Raw genomic sequence first — 15,785 nt, 5'->3', positions numbered from 1 at the left:
ACCAAGGGAAACAAGCAAGTCTAGGGGCTGATGGGCTCAGTCTGCAGGAGGGGACATATCCCACCTAGATGAAAAACAAAATTCACAAGTGGCCTGGCACCTCCAGGGCTAATATGAATCTAGAGTTGTGCTGGCTTCCAGCAAGACCTCCCCAGCAGGATGTGGAAGGCACGAGCTTTAGGGTGGAAACGGGGTGGGAAGAGAAGAAGTGGGTTTTATTTTTCCTTCTCCATTGCTTAGGCTGACTCCCAGGCACCATCATCTCTCTCCTAAACCCGAACATCTTCCCGGTTTCTAAAGTGTCCCCCCCCGCCATTTATGATATCATTGAACCCTCCCAACCCTGTGAGGCAGGTATCATCCTCATTGTGTAGATGAGGACACAGAGGCTCCACGTGATCCAGTGACTTGCCCAACATAGCACAGCTTGTAAGTGGCGGAGCCCAGGGCCGCTGACCCTAATGTCAGGGTTCCTTCCTCTACCCCAGATTGGAGGCAGGTGGAAGCAGTTCACTGTCACTTGCCTCCATGGCTCTATCTGGGATGATAGAAAAAGTAAACACTGAGTTTTCTAAGTAGTTGCCTGGGGCGGCAGGAAGTTTTGCTGGGCACTACTTAGCTGCAAATGTGTTGCAGCTTTTTAATTAAGGGGGATTGTTGGAGAGTGATGGTCTTACTTGAATGGGTCTTCTGGGATGACATGGAGAGGGGGCTTTTGGATTTCCTCATGTATTTTGTGTGAGGACCATACAGCCCCCAGATCTCTCCCGAGTGTGAGATGTACAGAGAAGTTGAAATAAGACACTGATATTGTCCACCTGAGCTAGGGACAGAGACTTCAGGTCTTACATCAAATCTTAATTCTGTCTGCCTTTACTGTGTGACCCCCAGGCCAGACTCTTCCCTCTCTGGTCCTCAGAGCATCCCTCCAGCAGCCAAACCAAGGCCATCTCCCTGCCAGCTCACTGCCCAGCAAGACTCTACTCCGTTGTAACCCTCCTAGAGAAGGTGAGGAAGGGCAGGATGGTCACTGTTCGGAGGAAACATCCCACACCCCTTGCTGGTTTGGGAATTTCACACCAGGGAAGTGATAGGCATCAGAAGCAGGGCGATGGTGAGGAGAAGGAATGGGACAGGCTGGGGTTGGACCCAGCTCTGAAGCTCTGGCCTGTACAGAGGTTGCTTTTCATGCCTTTTTCCTCTGTTAATTTGGCTTGTTTTCCAAACATGGGTCAAACAATCTCCCCCCAGAAGCAGCAGCAGAAGGAAATGTTATTAAAAACGAGTCCGTTAGTGGGCATGGTGTGTGGATGAAGTCTTTGGGAGTTTTGGCTGCCAAATAAAGACTTTATTGTTGTCATGCCTCCTTTCCCAAGCTCCCTCCCTCCCTCCCTTCCCTCCTCCTCCCTCCCTCCCTTCCCTCCTCCTTCCCCTCCCTCCCTACAATCTGCCTGTCCCTCCCCCTAACCTAACCTCCCCACCCCGCTAGGATCTGGTAGAGGAAAAGTCAGGCAAACACAAGCACGCAGGCACCACTGGGAGATCAGAACTTCTAGCAGGCTCTCTGCTGCCACAGCTCCACCGAAGGGTGGGGGAGGAAGAGGGGGAGCCTTGCCGGGGGACTAAACCCACAGCTGAGAGGAGAGGCAGGTGTGTGCAGGTAAGCCCAGGGGGGAGATGGGGGGGGCAAGACCCCTTCCTCCAGCAGGTTTCCTCCTACTCTGTCCAACTGACCTTACTGATCCACTGCTCTTCCTTCCTTCCCCCCACCTTTTCTCCTTTTGATGCGGGAAAGACGTCTTCCAAATGAGCTCCAATGAGTCTTCCACATTTCCTCTGCACCCTCCTCCTCTACCTTCTCTCCCTCGTTCTGTGCCCATGTATTTGCTTGATGCAAAAGTTCAACTTTCTCGGTTCAGAGGTTTGTTGTAGCACAGGGAGTTCGGCTGCACACGGTATTCCTACACAGCAGGTGTTTCTATGGAAACCCGACTCTAGAACCCATTTCTTTGCACCTTTCCCATGTTGTCACACCCCGCCACAGGGGCACACACACGTCACAGGGAGGCTGCGTGTTCACTGCCCACGCACACATACACACACACATGATAGGAAGGTGTCCTGTCCGTTCAGCTCCACTCTGCATCCCACATGCAGAGCTAGAGCACAGCCTGGCCGCCCCCAGACACACACACACACACACACACACACACACACACACACACACACACTGTCTCTCTGTCTCTCTCTCTCTCTCTCTCCATCTTGTCTCTCACGTTCTCACAAGCTTCCTCAGCTGGAAGAGCAAAGAGAAAGTGGGTCTTCCCACTGAGATGGCAGAGCCGAAAGAAAATCATGTGTCCTGAGTTGAGGCCGAGAGGGAGGAGATGAACCAGAGCAAGCACTGGAAGGGTTTTTTTCATTCTTCAGAACTTAATTGGGTAGGAGGGAGAAAAAAGTGCCTTTCCAACCTGCACAGTATCTTCCCAGTAGTTCTGAATTTCCTTCTCTGGTCCAAAGCACTTGGCTTTTGGAAAGAAAGGGAAGAAAGCAACCCAGCTTTCAAGACTTGGGGGTCGTAATTCCCAGCTCTGGAGGGCAACTCATTTATTTTTTCTGCAGGCAGCCAGAAAAGATTTCTCTTTGAAGCAATTTCAAAATCATCCCAGGTTGGCAAGGGATCCTTGTGGCAGAGGGCAAAAAGACAGTAATTCCTGAAACAGTCAGGACGGGGGAGCTAAAGTGGGTCACTGAATGGGGCTCCTTTCCAAGTAGCCCCTCTCTCCCCCCAACTTACTCAACTTTGCAACAGCAGAGAGAGTGTTCTCCCAGGGCAGGTAGCATGGGCAGATCAGGGTCCCCGAATGTGGTTGATCTTCAAAATCTCCCCCGTCCTGACTGATTCAGGGGGGTAGGGGAGCTTACTAAAAATATAGATGCCTGGACCCCTCACTCCAGACCTTCCAGATGGAGCCCAGGAATCTATTGTTTAATACCTGGGGGGTTCCTGACAGTCAGCCAGGGTTTGAGAACCTGAATCAGGGGCCTGAGAGTCACCCATGCTGGGACTGAAGAGCCCAGGACTCAGGGCAGTGTTAGCTGGGCAGAAGGGCTATGTGGTTTCCTAGACAAGAACCGTCTGGTGGAGGAGCTCCAGAGTGTCTCAGATGGGCCAGCCTGTTCCTTCAGGTGCTCGTTCCCACCCCTTTCTTCCCCACAAGCACCGGCAACCACATCATAGGGAACATCCCAGAAAGTTCCCCCAAAATAGCTCCAAAGCGCTTATGTTTCCTCTCACATGCTAATCCGCCTGCCCTGGGCACTGGACTGGGCCCTTCCCCATCCCTTCTAGATCTCCTCTCCCCTTGCCCCACAGCTGTCTGTCCTGATGTGCTCAGAGAGAGGACAGGCTGAACACCAAGCTCTGCAATCCTCCTCCCCTTCCCCAGTGGGCAGCCCCATTTACTGGGCAGGTGAGGGAAGCATGTCAAGGCTGGAAGGGGCAAAAAAGCCAGGTGCAAAAGGTTGGGGAGGGGAAGTCACGGATCACGGGGGCTCCAGAGCCAGCTGAGGAGGTGAGACTGTGCCTTCCCTGGCCAGCATCCCCTCACCCGCTACAGAAAGGCTTTCAGGTGGGGTTAGTGAATGGAAAAGACAAAGTGAGCCTTCTACCAGGTGGCTGGGGGCTCCTATGGTCTCTCTGACTTGTTGGTTCTAAGATCCAATGGTGGTCTCACAGGCCCCAAAGGGAGGATGTTGCTCTGTGTGGAAAAGCTGGGGAAAATCCAGAAGCCAGTACCCACCTACAAGAATCCCTGCGTCTGGGTGAAGGGCAGGGCTGCCCTCTGGCCAAGCTAGAGGGACAGAGATCTAATTACTTTGAAAATATGTCAACAACAGCTTAATGTTCTCTGAGCACTCACTTTATTTATTTTTATTTTTTTTTAACAATTTTATTTATTTATTTGAGAGAGAGAATGAGAGAGAGAGAGCACACGAGAGGGGGGAGGGTCAGAGGGAGAAGCAGACTCCCTGCTGAGCAGGGAGCCCGATGCGGGACTCGATCCCGGGACTCCAGGATCATGACCTGAGCTGAAGGCAGTCGCTTAACCAACTGAGCCACCCAGGCGCCCCTGAGCACTCACTTTAAACACATTCACTCATTTAGCCCTCAAAACAATCTGGTAAGAAGGTGTTAATATGCCCATTTTACAGATAAGGACACTAGAGCCCAGTAGAGGTAGGAGGTTTGCCCAAGTGTATCCAGCTAAGCAACTGGAGACTTGCAGGGTTGGGACCCAGATCTATGAGTGCTCAAGGCATCAGACAGATTCTTCTAGGCTTTCTTCAGGGGTTGGAGATAGTAGGGGCTGGAGGCAGAACAAAGGATATGGTGAGGTGCCAGGCTGTCAGAGGAGGACGGCCATCTCACCCCATTTCGTCCCTAGTCCCTCAGAATGGAAAACATGCTCTTCTGGACTACTGGCCTCAGGCCAAAAAAACTTCATTCTGTTTACACTTCGCCTTGTGGTAGACACTGGGGAGACAGATGGTCTCTCCATAATAGTGTTATATTTATTTTTAGTATTTTTTGATCTGCGGTTCATTTTAAAGTCGCTTATCACACTTGTTTCTGACAACAACTGGGTGAGGAATATAGGGATAGGAAAGATTTGTTATCCCCGTTTTACAGGTAAGGAACCTGAGGCTGAAGACAGGGTCACGTAACTAGGTAGCGGAAGACGGGCTGAGAACCCTCACCCCCTGTCTAGTATCCCCACTGCCCCAGTCAGGCTCACCCTTATACGGATTCACCCCCCAGGAAAGGGGCAGCTGCATCAATAGTGTGTTGAATTCATTCATGATATCAGCCCTTTTGTTCCCTGAGGACCACATGAGCCCTACTTGGAGGCCTTGAAAGGGGCTCAGGCAGCCTGGATGGGGAGGGGGGCTGTCTCAACTCCTCTGCTAACAAATGACCATCTGATTCTCCCGGCTTCCAACCTCCTTCTGGGCTTCTGGAAGAGATAAAGGGAGCAGGACAGCTTTCAGAAGTCTGAGTGTAGAACAGAAAGAAGGGAACAAAGAAAGAGGGTCACCCCAATGTCCATGGGTGTGGCTCTGGGGCGGGGGGCAGCCCCATTATCCATGGCAGGGTCACTGGCTGAGTTAAGCCATGGAGGCTTAGGGGTGACCAACTAGGCAGGAAATTTGACAAGAACAAGACTGCCAGTGAGTACAGTTGACCCTTGGAAAAGCACAGGGGTTAGGGTTGCCAACCCCAACAACACAGTCAAAAATCTGCCTGTAACTGTTGCTTCCCCCCAAACTTAACTACTAACAGCCTACCATTGACCAGAAGCTTCACCAATAACATCAACAGTGGATTAACACATACTTTGTAGCTATACGTATTATACACTGCAGTCTTAAAACAAGGTAAGCTAGAGAAAAGAAATGTGATTTAAAAATCCTAAGGAAGAGAAAACACATTTATAGGACTGTACATATATTTATCGAAAAATATCTGCGTATAAGTGGACCCACGATGTTCAAACCTGTGTTGTTCAAGGGTCAACTGTAGTGTGGAGTAACCCTCCTTCAACCCGGGGAGACATACCCAACCTTACTCCCAGCCCAATCCCGATTCCAGACTCTTCATGCAAAGCCAATTACCCTTAAACTTGCTCATACTGACTTGACAAACCCACGTGAACTTCAACCCAGCCCTGCCCTGAGCCTCAACGTTGCACTGGTCCTGGGTGTTCGAGCCTTCAATGAATGAATTCACGAGCCAGATAGGGATGAGGGTTATCTCACTTTAAAAATCAGTCTCCCGAGAGAATTGGCTCTTTTATAAATAAATAGGTGAATAAATGAACCCCCTGCCATTGGTAGAGATTTTCTGCTCTACCACATGCCTTCATGTGTGTGATCTCATTTCATCCTCACACAAATGAAGAGCCTGGGGAGGAGGGTCAGAGCCAGGATGCAAGACCAGATCTCCAATACTTGGAACTGAAATTCACAGAGAACTCTCGCAGGAAATGTTCAGAAGTGAGAGAGTGAATGTTGGGTTGGGCTTTGCTCCCATGAAGCAGCAGCTCTCTTGAGCCAATGCTGGTGCCCAGAACTGTGGTTGCGGGTCCACAGGAGTCCGCTGACGGAGCAGGGAGCGCTGCCCAGCAGAAAGCTGGGGGTGGGGAGGTGTGCTTGCAAAGGCATACGAAATTGAAAAATCTGCACACACTCATGACCCACCCTAAGTAAGGGAGTTTATGATTGGATGGAAAGCTCTGGAAGGCAGGAGCAGAAGAAAGTGTGACTTTGGGCTTTGTTGAGGGGGGGCGGGTTATGACTCCCCTGGGAGTCCAGGGACCTCCACCCTGTCACACAGATTCTGCTTTCGGGGACTTAGGACCTCGCTGAGGACCGCTGGGAGCAACGGCTGCGGTCAGGACCTCCCCTCTGGACACTCAGGCTCCAGCAGGAAGAGGCGTAGCCCAGTGAAAAAAGCCTTAGAAATGAACTCTATTTTCTCAAGAAAGCAGAATGGACGCGCACGCGCAAACACACACACACACACACACACACAGTGGAGAGTGGTTGAACCCTGGGGCTTAGAGAAGGGGAATTGAACAGATGCAGTGTTTCTCCATGGAACAGGCACAGAGAACTTTTCCTCCGAAACCTCCTTGTGGCTCTTCGAGGAGCTTGGCCAGCCCCAGAGTTCTGGAATGTAAGAGGGTCAGAAGGTGGCTTGGGGCTTGGGGCTTGGGGGGTGGGGGGGTGGGGGGGGGGAGATAGAGAAGTTCCCAAAGGGTCTGGCGCAGGAGCTGGGGATGGGGAAGACTTGTGCTCACTGTGGTTGGAAGGAGCACTATCCCTCCTAACAGTGAGCACCAGGGCTGCCCGGGCCCTGAGCCCCCCGGACACACCCATGAGCAAAGGCCAGCTGCCCAGTCCCGGAGCCCCACAGAGCAGCCTTTGCTGGAGGTTCTGGACAAGTTTTACTTGCTTAACTCAAGGCCCAATACCTGGTAGATGCTTTTGGTGACAAAGGCAAGGGAGGGAAATGAGGAGCCTCCCTGAAGCGGAGCTTCACATCCTGAGGGATTTCTGGCTTATTTCTGGCTCCCACGTAATCGGAAAATAAAGAAATGCCAAAACAAATAGGGTCACAAAAATTGGGGCTTTTAAAAATGTTTGTGTTCAGCATACTAATGCTTTAACCACCCCCTTAAAACGTATATGACTGTGCTATTTTCAAGAAAATTACAGGACTTATGAAATATTAATTCATAGTTCACCAGTCCTAAGTGGTGTGGGGCCCGGCAACAAGACTCAAGTTTACAATGCATGTCTGCTCTTTTCAGTCCTTGTGGGACTGTTGGATCCTCAGCTGGAGGTAAAGCCGAGAATCTAACTGCACGGTTTTTCCTCGTGATAGGAGACCCAGGGAAATGGCCCTCATGGACCCTCTTGGAGAGGCCTGCCTGGGGAGAGACCCCCTTAGAGGGAGATGGAGAACCACAGAGACTTCAGGGCAATCTCTTCCCTCCTTTCTCCTCATCAGTCTTCCCTCCATCCTTCCCTCCCTCCCTCCCTTCTTCCCTCCCTCTCTCCCTCTTTCCCTCCCTCCCATTCTCAGAGTACTGTGTAAGGATTCACACACATACACACGGTGGACATGTGAACATGGGCTTGCTTATGTGTGTGGTGTGGGGAGGTGTGTGTGTGTGTGTGTGTGTGCCTGAGAGAGAGAGCAGGTTAGGTGTGGAGGGTGTGTGTGTGAAAGGTACAGGGAGACACCCTCTACCCCTCGGGTTGAGACCTGCCCTCTCTGCTGTTTCTTGTCACATTCGGTGCCTTTTGAGCATCTGGCCCAGAACTAAGCAGCTGGTGAGAGGCTTCTATCGTCTTCCTTTGAGCGAGGCCAGCAAGAAGCATCCAAGGAAGGAGTGCAAGCTGATGGGGGCTCAAAGGAAAGCCAGCGAGAGGCCTGGCACAGGGGCAGGATCCCAGCGTCCAGATGCAGCTGGAGACACATGGCGGCCCACCCTAGGTCAGAGAACCCCAGGAATCCTGTATCCCCCGCCCCGGGGCCCCAGGAGGGGAGGGGCAGACATCACCTCGTAAGAAAGCAGCAAGGAGGGCCAAGGGAAGCAGTGTGGGGACAGAGACGCTGGCTGTAGCCCAGAGGGGAGCGTCATTGGGCTGATGGCCCTTTGGAGGAGAGGGTGCAGGCCACCCCTGCCTGCACCCCTCCTGGCTGGCTGGCCAGTGAGGGGAGGAAGCTGGGGGGAGCTGCCACTCTGTCGGCAGCCCTGGTCCTCTTGCTCTTTCTCCAGCTTAATTAAACTCAACCCCCACGATCCTATCTGAAGGCTCACCAGAGCCATTGGGGAGCATGGCCCCAAAATAGCCTTCCGTGACCTATTCCACTATGTCACAGGGCCAGCAGGAAATTCTTCTTCATATCCAGTCTCAACATCGCCAGCTCCAGTGGATATGGGGGCGGCGAGAACGTGTCAGAAGAAAGGAAAGTGATTTCCCCACAGCTTTTGATCCCTGCCCTGTTTATTTTCACAGGAGCCTCCACATCTGGGGAGAAATTCTTGGTGTGCCTCTGGCTGGCAAAGAGCAGCGTTCCCTGAGCTGAGCGCAGGGGTGAGGAGCGAGCAGGGGCAGACACAAGACACGAGTGTGTCTACAGCACTTTCCTTCCTTCCCAGGACCTCCGCAAGCCCTGCTCTGGAAGGCAGGAGACCTGGGTTTTTGTCCTGGGCTTGCTGTTCAAGCTTTCTGGCCTGGGCAAGCCACTCCATCCCTCCAGGACCCAATTTCTGTAAACAGTAGAATCTGGACTCGATTGGTGGATTTCAAACCATTTTTAGCAATGCGGAGTTTCTTTCAAATACATGCTTTGGCCAAACCTCTTTATATAACAGATTTAAAAGCACAGAGCTGCTCAGGTTGGCACAGGGGTGAGTTGGCGGTGCCCTGGGGCCACCCACTTGGTCTCCCTCCCTCGGGGGACTCTACAGAAACAGGGGCACAGTCTGAAAATCACTGAATTATGGGATCTCTAAGGACCCTTCCAGATGGACCACTTAGGACTCTATGGTTCATGTCTCCTAACATCCCTCTTCTAGGAACAGGGATGATTTGCTTATGCTGCAAGTGGGGAGACCAAGTGCTAGAGAGGTTAAGGGTCTTCTCCAGCAAGCCCCAGTGCTCCTGATTCACAGCCAATGTGCTTTCTGCAGGATGGCTCATCCTCACCAGAGCAGGCAAGGCCTGTAGGCCGGGAGTCCAGACCCTCAAGTCCTTGTTATTTTCTTACCTGCTGGATACAGGCAGATGAAGCGATGCTTCGACAGGTCTCTCCCACGGCCCCTCTGGAGCCCATCCTGGCCAACTCTCGTGCCAAGACAGGGCCTCTAATTACAGGGCCCAGAAGGCTAATGGCTCCCTGTGTCTCCTCCCTGCAGGTGCGTCACCTGGATCATGAGGTCATCCCTCTGCTGGCTCCTCCCACTTCTCCTCATCTTGGCCTCAGTGGCCCAAGGCCAGCTGACAAGACGACCGAGACCCAGGCCCAGGCCCAGACCCAGGCCCACCCCCAGCTTTTCTCAGCCCCATGAGCCATTGGAGCCTACAGACCTGCCCCCTCCCCTCCCACCAGGCCCTCCCTCAATCTTCCCTGACTGCCCCCGGGAATGCTACTGCCCCCCGGATTTCCCATCTGCCCTCTACTGTGACAGCCGCAACCTCCGAAAGGTCCCTGTCATCCCACCCCGCATCCATTACCTCTATCTGCAGAACAACTTCATAACTGAGCTCCCAGTGGAGTCCTTCCAGAATGCCACGGGCCTGAGGTGGATCAACCTGGATAATAACCGAATTCGCAAGATAGACCAGAAGGTACTGGAGAAACTGCCCAGTCTGGTATTCCTCTACATGGAGAAGAACCAGCTCGAAGAGGTGCCCTCAGCCCTGCCCCGGAACCTGGAGCAGCTGAGGCTGAGCCAGAACCAGATCTCCAGAATCCCGCCCGGCGTCTTCAGCAAGCTGGACAGCCTGCTGCTCCTGGATCTCCAACACAACAAGCTGAGTGATGGTGTCTTCAAGCCTGACACCTTCCAGGGCCTCAAGAACCTCATGCAGCTCAACCTGGCCCACAACATCCTGAGAAAGATGCCACCCAAGGTGCCCACGGCCATTCACCAGCTCTACCTGGACAGCAACAGGATCGAGACCATCCCTAATGGCTACTTCAAGGGTTTCCCCAACCTCGCCTTCATTCGCCTTAACTACAACAGGCTGTCAGACAGGGGGCTCCCCAAGAACTCCTTCAACATCTCCAACCTGCTCGTGCTCCACCTGTCTCACAACATGATCAGCAGTGTGCCCGCCATCAACAACAAGCTGGAGCACCTGTACCTCAACAACAACAGCATAGAGAGTGAGTGGGGGCAGGGCCATGGCCACGGCCATGGCCAGGGAAGTGGAGGCTCTTATTGCCTCAATCCTTTCTAGGAGCTTGGGGTGAAGGGGGTGGGGGTAGAGCAAAAAAGCACCCAGTTTGGCACTGGACTTCAAATCTTGACCTTGCCACTTACTATTTGTGTGACCTTGAACAGATATTTCACCTCTCTGGGAAGTTGTCTCATCTGTAAAATGAGAATGGGAGCAATACCTTCGGTCACAAAGTTGATATGAGGATTTAATAGTCTAATATGGATAAAGTGCCCAGAATACCATGCTTGGAGGGTAAGAGCTTTTCCTCCTCTGTCCCTTCTCGCTAGCCCCAGGTTCTCTGCCCTCCAGATCTACAGTTGGGTAGACACGGAATACAGTCCCAGACATTCTCATGAAAGCAGAACAGTGACATGTTCTGAGTGTCACTACTCTGAAATGTCCTGTGTCTGTCCCCTGTACAAGCTGCCAGTTATGAGAGGAAAGCTGAGCCTAGGTTTTGAGGAATCTCTAAAAGATGTTCACAGCAAAGCAGCTACATACTTGGGGTAGGCAGCTGGTAAAGACCCGGCAGCCAGAGCGCAGGCGCTTTCCGAGTCTAGCTGGAAGGCGGGAATATTTCATCATGTAAGAGCACATTTAAGGTAGAATTTGCCTAAGCTACATTTATAGGGTTCTGGGCTTGGGGTAAAGATTGCAGCCCAGAAGAAGAAGCTGGAAGTCCCACTTTTGCTTCGATCAACAATGTCAGCTCTGAGCAGAGCATCGACAGAAAGCTTCAAAAACAAGAGAGTATATTATCTAGTCCTTGAACAAAACCAGGCTCCATCCACACCAGGAATGTAGCAGCTATAGTGTTGAAGGGGACCAAGGGGAAAGGGCAGCACCCCTAAGATAATATTAGGAATCCTTAGTTTCCAAGCCAAAGAATGAGAGGGAGATTGTTGAATTCCTACAATCTTGAAACAAATGGATGGGAGAACAGTTTCGTTCACTCATCTGGGATAATTACAGAAAGTTGGGGAGGGCTTTTTTTAAAGCTTGCAAAAAAACAAATTCAGGAAAAGGGGAAACTGTTTAATTTCATCCTGCAGGTAGTGAACTGATGGAACGCATTACCCCAAAAGCTAGATAGGCCGAAAATCCAGGCAGAAAGAATACCTTACTCAATGGCCGGCAGGTCTCTATCAGGGTGGGGAAGGGCAGGCTCCTAGGGGATATCCTGCCTTTTGAGGCTGAAGTCAGAAAAATCACACCCCGTCCACCTGTATCCCCTGCGCCCAGCCTGTGTCCCGTGTCAAGGATGGACAGAGTGGGCAGAGCCAGCCCTAGGTCAGTGTGATGGCCATGTTCGCAGCAATGATCTTAATGTTGCCACCTGCCCCATCCTGGACAGTCTGCACAATGCCTTTGCCAACATCCTCTCATCTGGGGTGGGGGGCAGGCACCATTCTCACCATTTCACAGATTTGGGAACTAAATGTCAGAGCGGTAAGGTGACAGTCCAAAGTCACAGTGGTCGTGAGAAAAAGATCCACCGATGTCAGCGTTCTCCAGTGATGAAAAGAGAGAAAGAAGAAGATGAAGAAGAAGAAGAACAACAACAACAACAACACCAACATCACTAACAACAACGCTGACCCCACAGATGATGAAAGAGGCAAGATTTAGGGGGAATACAGAGCTCATTCAGAAGATGACAAACCTGGTGTCATCGCACCAGAGGCAAAGGACACAGTGGAATCTCGTTTTCCATTTGAAAGCCTACCACACACGTGGCTAACATTTAGCTGTCCAGCTTATCTCCCCTAGGACATCCCACTGTACTATTTACTACTCCCGGATTCTGCCTTGAGCAGCCTCTACAACTTCCTTCTTTTTTTTTTTTTAAGATTTTATTTATTTATTTGACAGAGAGAGCCACAGCGAGAGAGGGAACACAAGCAGGGGGAGTGGGGGAGGGAGAAGCAGGCTCCCCGCCGAGCAGGGAACCTGATGCGGGGCTCGATCCCAGGACCCCGGGATCACGACCTGAGCCGCAGGCAGACGCTTAATGACTGAGCCACCCAGGCGCCCCTACAACTTCCTTCAAACCGGAGGTCACCCCCACATCTCCACCTGCTGTGGTCCCACCCGTCTCTGAAGGTCCAGCTCACAGTTGACTTCCTCCACGACTCCACCGAGTGAATTTCAGATAACAATAGTTGATTGGTTCTGACTTAATTCATTCTACGAACAAGTAAAGTGAGCCTGGGGGGTGGGGGGGATAGGTTTGACTCACCCTTGGTCACACATTCCCAAGGTCAGCCAGTTCCAGAGAAGAGAACTCGAGTTCTTATCCTCAGTTGTCCACCCCCCTTCTCCTTCCTCATCTTTGCCTCCAGCCCCGTCTGTCCCGACCCCCCACCCACCTCGCCTGCTGACTTCTCCCTTCTTTCTCCACAGAGATCAATGGGACTCAGATTTGCCCCAACAATCTAGTTGCCTTCCATGACTTCTCCTCGGATCTGGAGAACGTGCCACACCTCCGCTACCTGCGGCTGGATGGGAACCACCTGAAGCCACCCATCCCAATGGACCTCATGATGTGCTTCCGTCTGCTGCAGTCCGTGGTCATTTAGGCCTTACTCTGCCCCCCGAATCTCCTCTGACCGCACTTGAATGCCGATGGCCCGGGTGCCCGTGCCCACCATTCGTGTCCTCTATCTTCCTTTCTCGCTCCCAGCTTTGCCTTTCCTATCCCACCTTCCCGAGGCAGGGACTAGCCACATACTCTGCCGCACCCGGGGCTTCTAGAGCAAGACTCCTAAGGGCTTGATTTGGTTCACCCAGCTCAAAGACACTCACTGCACACCCACGCTTCTGGTCCCAGAAGCACAGAGGTGTGTCTAAAGACATACTCTTCTCTCCTCCTCCTCTACCCTGTCACTCCTGGGTAAGTTGGGGCCATGGGCTGACATCTGGAACTTGGTCCTGGCCGAAGCAAGCAGAAGGCGGTCAGGAGCAGCCCAGAGGTGAGGTTTGGAAAGTCCTGCTGGAGACTCCACCATCATGGGCAGGTCTGGCCCCAACAGGCCCCTTAGCCACGGATCCCGCCTTCCAAAACTGCTGCTCCACCGCTCTGTTCGTTGGCACCAGACATTGTGCTGGCTCTTACCCAGCCCGCGTTCTCCAGCAAGGAAGTGCAAGGGAATGGCTGAAGGAGGGTGAAGGATCAGGGTTCCCGCAGGGGCCTGCATCTGGCAGTCTCTTCACAGGGCTAGCCGGGGCCCTCCTCTGCACACGCCCTTCTGGCCGGGCCTCTCTATCTCAAGAGTAAGAGCAGGGAGGAATAGTCAAGGAGAAGAATAGTTTGGGGAACCAGGAATCAGCCAGTGGGAGAGGGGTGGGAATCAGAGCCCCCCAGGGTTGGGCCCCTGTTCGTACAGATGGATCCCGCAGCCCCCTTGCCAGTCTGGACAAGAGGCCTGATGCCCTGGGCCACACGGTGTCCACAGTGAAGGGTACAGAGCCACCAGCCCCACCCCACCATCTGTTCCCTATCAGTGTGGATGGCCCAATCCTGTCCAAAGCCCGGAAGCAGTTCATGAGAAAGTGCTCTGGAAGGGGCGGAGCCCCGGGAAATCTCCCAAAAGCCTGTTCCACAAGCACAGATAGGCTTCCCCTCTAAGGCAGACACATCAGTGACACCTGGTGGCTGGTGCAGGTCACAGCGGGCTCCTGTCTTCCTCCTTGCCCCTCTTTGGGATGGTTTTACAAGGCCAAGGAGCTGGCCTCAGGCTCCAACTTGAAGAGGCCTGGGCGATGTGCACAGTCGTCCCTCTGGGATGTAAAGGACGCAAAGGTACAGAGGCCTCAAGGCGGGGGCTGATCCCCATCATGAGTGAGCACAAGTGGGAACCCTCAGGAACCCAGGTGAGGAGGTGGTTTGTTCCTGTTTGCTGTCTGACCTCGTGGGTCCCTTCTGCCCTCAGCCCCCACGTCTGGAAACCAAGGGGGTGGCTAAGATGCCCCGCCCAGTTCTCTCCAGCATCCACGGTCTAGTCTGCAGCTCTGCTCTTTAAACCGTGCTCTGATTATCTATTATCCCTGCCCCTTGCAGTAATTTATTCCCTGTATGGACTGTCCCTCCCCTTGAAATCCCCTCCCCTCCTTGCCTGGGCCAGGTGAGTGGCTTGGCTGGCCTCCAAGCAGAGCCTGGGCCCCACAGGGCTCACTCACCTTCCCCTTCTCCTTCACTCCTCCAGGAGATGCTGCCCCTCTATAGCTCCTTAGTGTATATGTTGGGGGCGGGGGGGTGGGGGTGGTTGTTCTAGAAGTAAGTAGGACACATGCCCAGCCTCATTAGGCTAAGAAAAGTTCCAGAGATTTTTAAGAAATTGGATTAAGCTAGGTCCCTAACTTCAAGAAATTCCCATTATAGTCTGTCTCATCTTTCTCTTTTGCTCATTTACAGAAAATAGGGCCCATTTCCTCTCAGCCTCCTTCCCTCGTGCTCCCATATAATGCCCCGTCCTTCCTAGCTGCTGCTGGTTTCTCCAAGGCTCCTGCTTAAAGTCAATATCTTATCGTGGCTATAAGCAACCTGGTGCTAAGGCCTGGATAAGCCCCGCTTCTGCACCGTCCTCACACCTTGCAACCTCTGCCCCTCAGGGGAGCACAGCGCCTGGGGTCCCCCTGGGGGCAGGGGGCATTTCTGCTCCCCAAACCTAAGCTGTTTTGTTTCAGCAGCAAAACAATCACCATCATCCCATCCCCCCACCTAGATGAAGTCTGCTTCCTCCATTGCTCCCTACAGCTATAAGCCAGAGGGGATTCAGGTGAAATTGCCTTTAAACAACACCCCCCCCACCCCCCCACCCCCCCACCCCACACGGCATACAATGTGCTGACTTCCCCGGGGATTTCAGGAAGTCCCTCCTCCATCCGCAAGTTCATTCTTTCAGTGCCCCTGGCACCTACATAGACAGGTGTGTGAGTAGATGTGTAGGTTACTCTACATATATCTGTTCCTTCTTCAAAACCATGTTAACTTTGTGAAACAATTTTTACACTCCAACACGCTTCACAGCACAGGAAATAAAGGAATATGAAAAATATCCTGCTTGAACTTGACAGAGTGAACAACTCAAGAATACCTTGAAGTTCTCTTGCCACCCTTCTCCCCCCACCTCCCATCTCTTACCTGGCTCCAAGGAGATGGGTGGAGAAAGGACCCCATTTCTAAGAAACTCTTTTTTTTTTAAAGATTTTATTTATTTATTTGACAGAGAGAGAGACAGCGAGAGAGGGAACACAAGCAG

At 52.5% G+C, this 15,785-nt stretch overlaps 1 protein-coding gene across 2 annotated transcripts; it reads left to right on the top strand.

The window, feature by feature from the left end:
* The first annotated feature begins 1,500 nt into the window (after nucleotides 1–1,500).
* Nucleotides 1,501–15,575, top strand: LOC110577310 (proline and arginine rich end leucine rich repeat protein). 2 transcript variants are annotated; one of them, XM_021686593.1, is made up of 3 exons: nucleotides 1,501–1,650; nucleotides 9,495–10,468; nucleotides 12,928–15,575. In XM_021686593.1, the coding sequence occupies exons 2-3, from the start codon at nucleotides 9,511–9,513 to the stop codon at nucleotides 13,101–13,103; spliced, it is 1,134 nt and encodes a 377-aa protein (XP_021542268.1). In that variant the 5' UTR covers nucleotides 1,501–1,650; nucleotides 9,495–9,510; the 3' UTR covers nucleotides 13,104–15,575. The 2 variants fall into 2 exon arrangements, with proteins under 2 accessions (XP_021542268.1, XP_021542269.1); XM_021686594.1 differs by having other exon boundaries at nucleotides 1,532–1,660.
* Nucleotides 15,576–15,785: the final 210 nt, after the last annotated feature.

Source organism: Neomonachus schauinslandi, chromosome 6 (genome assembly GCF_002201575.2).
Source record: "Neomonachus schauinslandi chromosome 6, ASM220157v2, whole genome shotgun sequence".
Lineage (NCBI taxonomy): Eukaryota > Metazoa > Chordata > Mammalia > Carnivora > Phocidae > Neomonachus > Neomonachus schauinslandi.
This window is presented reverse-complemented; position numbering and strand designations above follow the sequence as displayed.